Below are 4,351 nucleotides of genomic sequence, written 5' to 3' on the forward strand. Positions count from 1 at the left end.
TTTTCTGCAACAACAGGTATCGAATTCACATTCATTTGCAATCGAAATGCTTGACTCTCTTCCTGATATGGAATATTTCTATGACTTCTGATACATCTTCACCGTTGTTAGCAAAAAAAAAAACACACACACAACCCCAATCAAAATGAGTGCAAAAGACAACGGAATACTGATTCGCCTGCCGATATGAACTTATCCGATTTGAAGCAACGTTTAATAAATCACAATCCTGACAACAACAATGATACTGGTATGTTCTTGGTGTCTTTACATTGCATACTTATTAAAGGTAGTCTCATTTGATATATCTATGATGGCAACCCTAGCAACTCTGTATTTGATTTTTTTGAAAATATTGAAATAAATTATATTATATACTAATTTATTTCAATATTTATATAAAGTCTTACTCTATATAGTCGGTTTCATTATATTATCTTACTTTGCTCTGTCCTTCTTGAAGTTTTCAATGAGAAAATCACAAGGCGGGACATTTATTAACGATAAAAATCCGTTGTTGTATAAGATAATAATTTTTTTATGGACACATTTCGCTGGCTGTTAAAGGCAACAAGTCTATATTTTAAAAATTTAGCGATGTATTTTTACTTATTGGAAAAAATCTAAATCTAATTTTCTAGAAAATGTGTATTTAACGTCTTATCACATTAAGTCAGCGATATACGATTCTGGATATGTAAATCGTGTCATTTCTTTTTATGCCCACCATTTATTATATTAGCATAATCCACGATTTTGTCATGGACGTTTGTCCCTCATGACTTATTTGCAAGGCTTAGGTTTAAGTTTGGTTCTAGGTTCGAAGATGGACTTTATAAATCCCATCCATATAATTAATTTTCCAGTTTTCGATATTTTGAAATTTTGTAATTTTTGACAATGAAGGTACAACAATAAAAAATTGGTGAACTCACTCACATAATGCTATTAAATAGACAAGTTATCAGCTGGGAAAAGCCGAAAAAGGGTGGTGACATTCAGTTCACAGATTTCCAAATATGGATTTGGCAACATTATACATCGAATTTTTGTAGAAATTACGCACTTTGACAGTTAATAAAGTCTTCAGCTGCGCTAAATGAACTACCTATTTATTGTGACATGCATTACATTTGTTATTACTTCGTTGTTACTGACTTGCTTAACATAGAGTTGATCACCTGGGCTTTATTGTAATAGTACGTTTACATTATATCGGATTTCGTTAACCCAGTGGATTTGAATTGTCAATTCCATTATATATATGTCAAATAAAGTAGATTAACACAGTAAAAAGTTCTAATGCTATTGCGTTTTATTTATTTCTTTTATTTTTGCTCACAAGTGCGTATTGGACGGACTGACTCTATTGGGAGAATCTATTAGACTGTACCTGCCAACACTCAAGTCCCTATAGTGCGGACCATGATGCAATAATAAGGTGATGTATCAAAACAAAAACATTTGCGGGGCTTTCGGCACGGAGTTGGTCGCGTTGCTGTGCTAATATGGATGCCCTGGATGGATAATTTGGACTCTTTATAGGAATTCTGCCCGAGGGAATGAAGCGTTTTGCCGCTTTTATAATAGTTTCTCGGAAAATCTCCTCACCCTTTCTGGCACATACGGGTGGGGGCATAGGACTTAAGGAGCCCTCAATGAATTTTGTGAATCCGTGCCAGTTGGCTTTGTCATAATTCATGAAAGTTCGCTGATCGGGCTCCACGAAATCGCTGGGTTTCTCTACCGTGACCAGGATGGGAATATGGTCTGAATTTAAAGAGACCATGGTTTGCCAGGAAGTGTACGGAAGGAGCGATGGACTGACGATGGAAATGTCCGGAGAGCTTGAACATTAATGGAAGTAAAATCGAACTCGTCTATCTGGTTTGCAATAAGAATACCGCGAGGATCATTAGGAAGTTGAGAATACCATATCTCATGATGAGCGTCGATGTAAAAAACTGAAGTTGGCTGCAGAATAATTTTGCATTTTCTTTCATTTTATGTTTTCTGTTCGCAGTCAAACACCAATGCAGTTAATAAAATTAAAACCTTTTGTTTCTAATTTAATGAAACTTTGCATTACTTACGAATTTTCATCCATTTTCTGTAATTTTTATACAACTTAACTTCAAATTAAACTTTGCAAATTAAAAAAAATGTTTTGAATAATTTTTGTGTTTGGTCATAAAACAGCTGATCAAAAAATGCTGAGTTTGCAAAATCTTACTGAATAAAATTCTTTCAGTAAACTCCAATAAGTTTGTTGTTGGTCAACTGTCAAACTTGCTCTCTCACTTGACTCTCTTTTACTGGATTTTTGTGTAAACAGACAACATTTGGTAACAATTGTTACCAAATATCGAATTAACAGACAGAGCTAATATGTCTTCATTGCAATCCACGGCTATAGCATCTTCGAGTAATTCAAGAGATCTTATTATAACAAGGTTTTTCTTTTAATTCCATTGTTAATTTTCATGTACAATGGTCAAACGAGAAAATAAGTGTGTCGAAGAATTAGAAAACTCATAAATTTGAAGCAAGGGTTAATTGCGTACCTAAACAACAATGAACGAATTTTTAAAGAAATTAAGAAGAAAATTTGTCATGAAATTTTGCTCGTGTGACTCTTGACTAGGTAAATGGTTTTAGGGTCGTACCTAAATTCATGCATATGCGTACGATTTTATTCACCTCAAAAGTTAAATACATGTATTTCAATGAATGTTACGAATGTACTGAATTTAGGTACGGGCCTTAAATACAAATTTTATTTAAAAATGACAAAATCAAATACAGAGTTGTTGGGGTTGCCATCATCGATTCGCGACAGAGGGGCCTACGACTTCTCGGCCAACGTCCGTCACCTCAGCCCATTGTGTAAAAGCAATATGGCTGCTACAACAACATTTAATAATTATGATGCTCATGTTGGGTGCTAAACGTTCTGTCATTTGTAACAGCAAGTTTTGTAATTACTTAGAAATGCCGTTTTAATTTTTAGCAGAAAAGATTAACACTTTAGTTTTATTTTCTGCTCAAAATTATATACCAAGATCATTGATGTTATCTTAATCCTCAAAAAATCCCCTGGACCCCAAACCAATTCCCATTTGCGAAGAAAAATCACCAAATTGGGGATTTTTGCACTTAAACAGGCAACACTGTTCATGTATTGTCATGTCTGCGTTACCATGCGTCTTTGTTAAAGATGTAGTAAACATGACGACCGGCACATTTTTATTGTATACACTTCAATCGATTTCCATATTAAAATTGCAAAAGAGTTGTAGAAACGAATTCAGTCTAAATTGTACTATTTCTTATAAAATTCGGTATGTTTAAGAATACATTTCAATCAGGCTTTCTATCTGTACTTTACAGTATAGGTAGCAAGCCATTGCAAATTTGGGACAAGAAGGTGAGGAATGGACATATCAAACGCATTACGGACAACGATATACAAAGTTTGGTTCTTGAAATTGTGGGTACTAATGTTAGCACCACATTTATAACATGTCCAGCAGATCCTAAAAAAACTCTTGGCATTAAATTGCCTTTTCTGGTTATGATAATAAAGAATGTAAAAAAGTATTTCACATTTGAAGTGCAGGTAACGATGTCGAACTTCATTCAAAAATGTCAACCTCATAATTACACTGTTTGCAGGTACTGGATGATAAGAATGTCCGAAGACGTTTCCGTGCCAGCAATTATCAGTCGACGACACGCGTTAAGCCCTTCATTTGCACAATGCCAATGCGTTTGGACGAGGGCTGGAACCAAATACAATTCAATTTATCAGACTTTACAAGGCGTGCATATGGAACGAATTATATTGAAACGCTGAGAGTGCAAATACATGCAAATTGTCGAATTCGCCGAGTGTATTTTTCGGACAGACTTTATTCGGAAGACGAGCTGCCACCGGAATTCAAACTATTTCTGCCAATACAGAAACCCGCGCAAAAAATACAGGCAATTAGCTAGTGAACAACTGCATTAAATTTTTAGAATAAACTGTATGCAAAATTCATTTTCATATACCCCTTAAAAATCTGAAAGTTACGAAGTATTCAACCAAATAAGCAAATTTCATATAGATTAATAATTATTTTTATAGAAGAAAAACAAAGTTATACAAAATTAATTGTTTAGCCTCTAGATGGCGGATGACGAAAACCGCGTTCGAACAAAGGAACAAGATCAAACAAATTTAAGATATGCATTCTAATAAATATTAATGTTTTGTTGGACATCATTTTTGTTTTATGACCGCACTCATACGCCTAGGTATGGATTGGACTAGTTTGGTTATAAAGTCGGGTGATATTTGATCCCATTC

The 4,351-nt window shown here is 34.4% G+C and overlaps 1 protein-coding gene across 1 annotated transcript; it reads left to right on the top strand.

Moving 5' to 3' along the window:
* The first annotated feature begins 3,343 nt into the window (after positions 1–3,343).
* Positions 3,344–3,996, top strand: LOC133338251 (cilia- and flagella-associated protein 20). The gene is made up of 2 exons (XM_061546428.1): positions 3,344–3,619; positions 3,676–3,996. Exons 1-2 carry the CDS (start codon positions 3,344–3,346, stop codon positions 3,994–3,996), a joined length of 597 nt encoding a protein of 198 aa, XP_061402412.1.
* Positions 3,997–4,351: the final 355 nt, after the last annotated feature.

Source organism: Musca vetustissima, unplaced genomic scaffold (genome assembly GCF_032173495.1).
Source record: "Musca vetustissima isolate MV318-11 ecotype Yass unplaced genomic scaffold, APGP_CSIRO_Mvet_v1 utg4001, whole genome shotgun sequence".
In the NCBI taxonomy this organism is placed as follows: Eukaryota; Metazoa; Arthropoda; class Insecta; order Diptera; family Muscidae; genus Musca; species Musca vetustissima.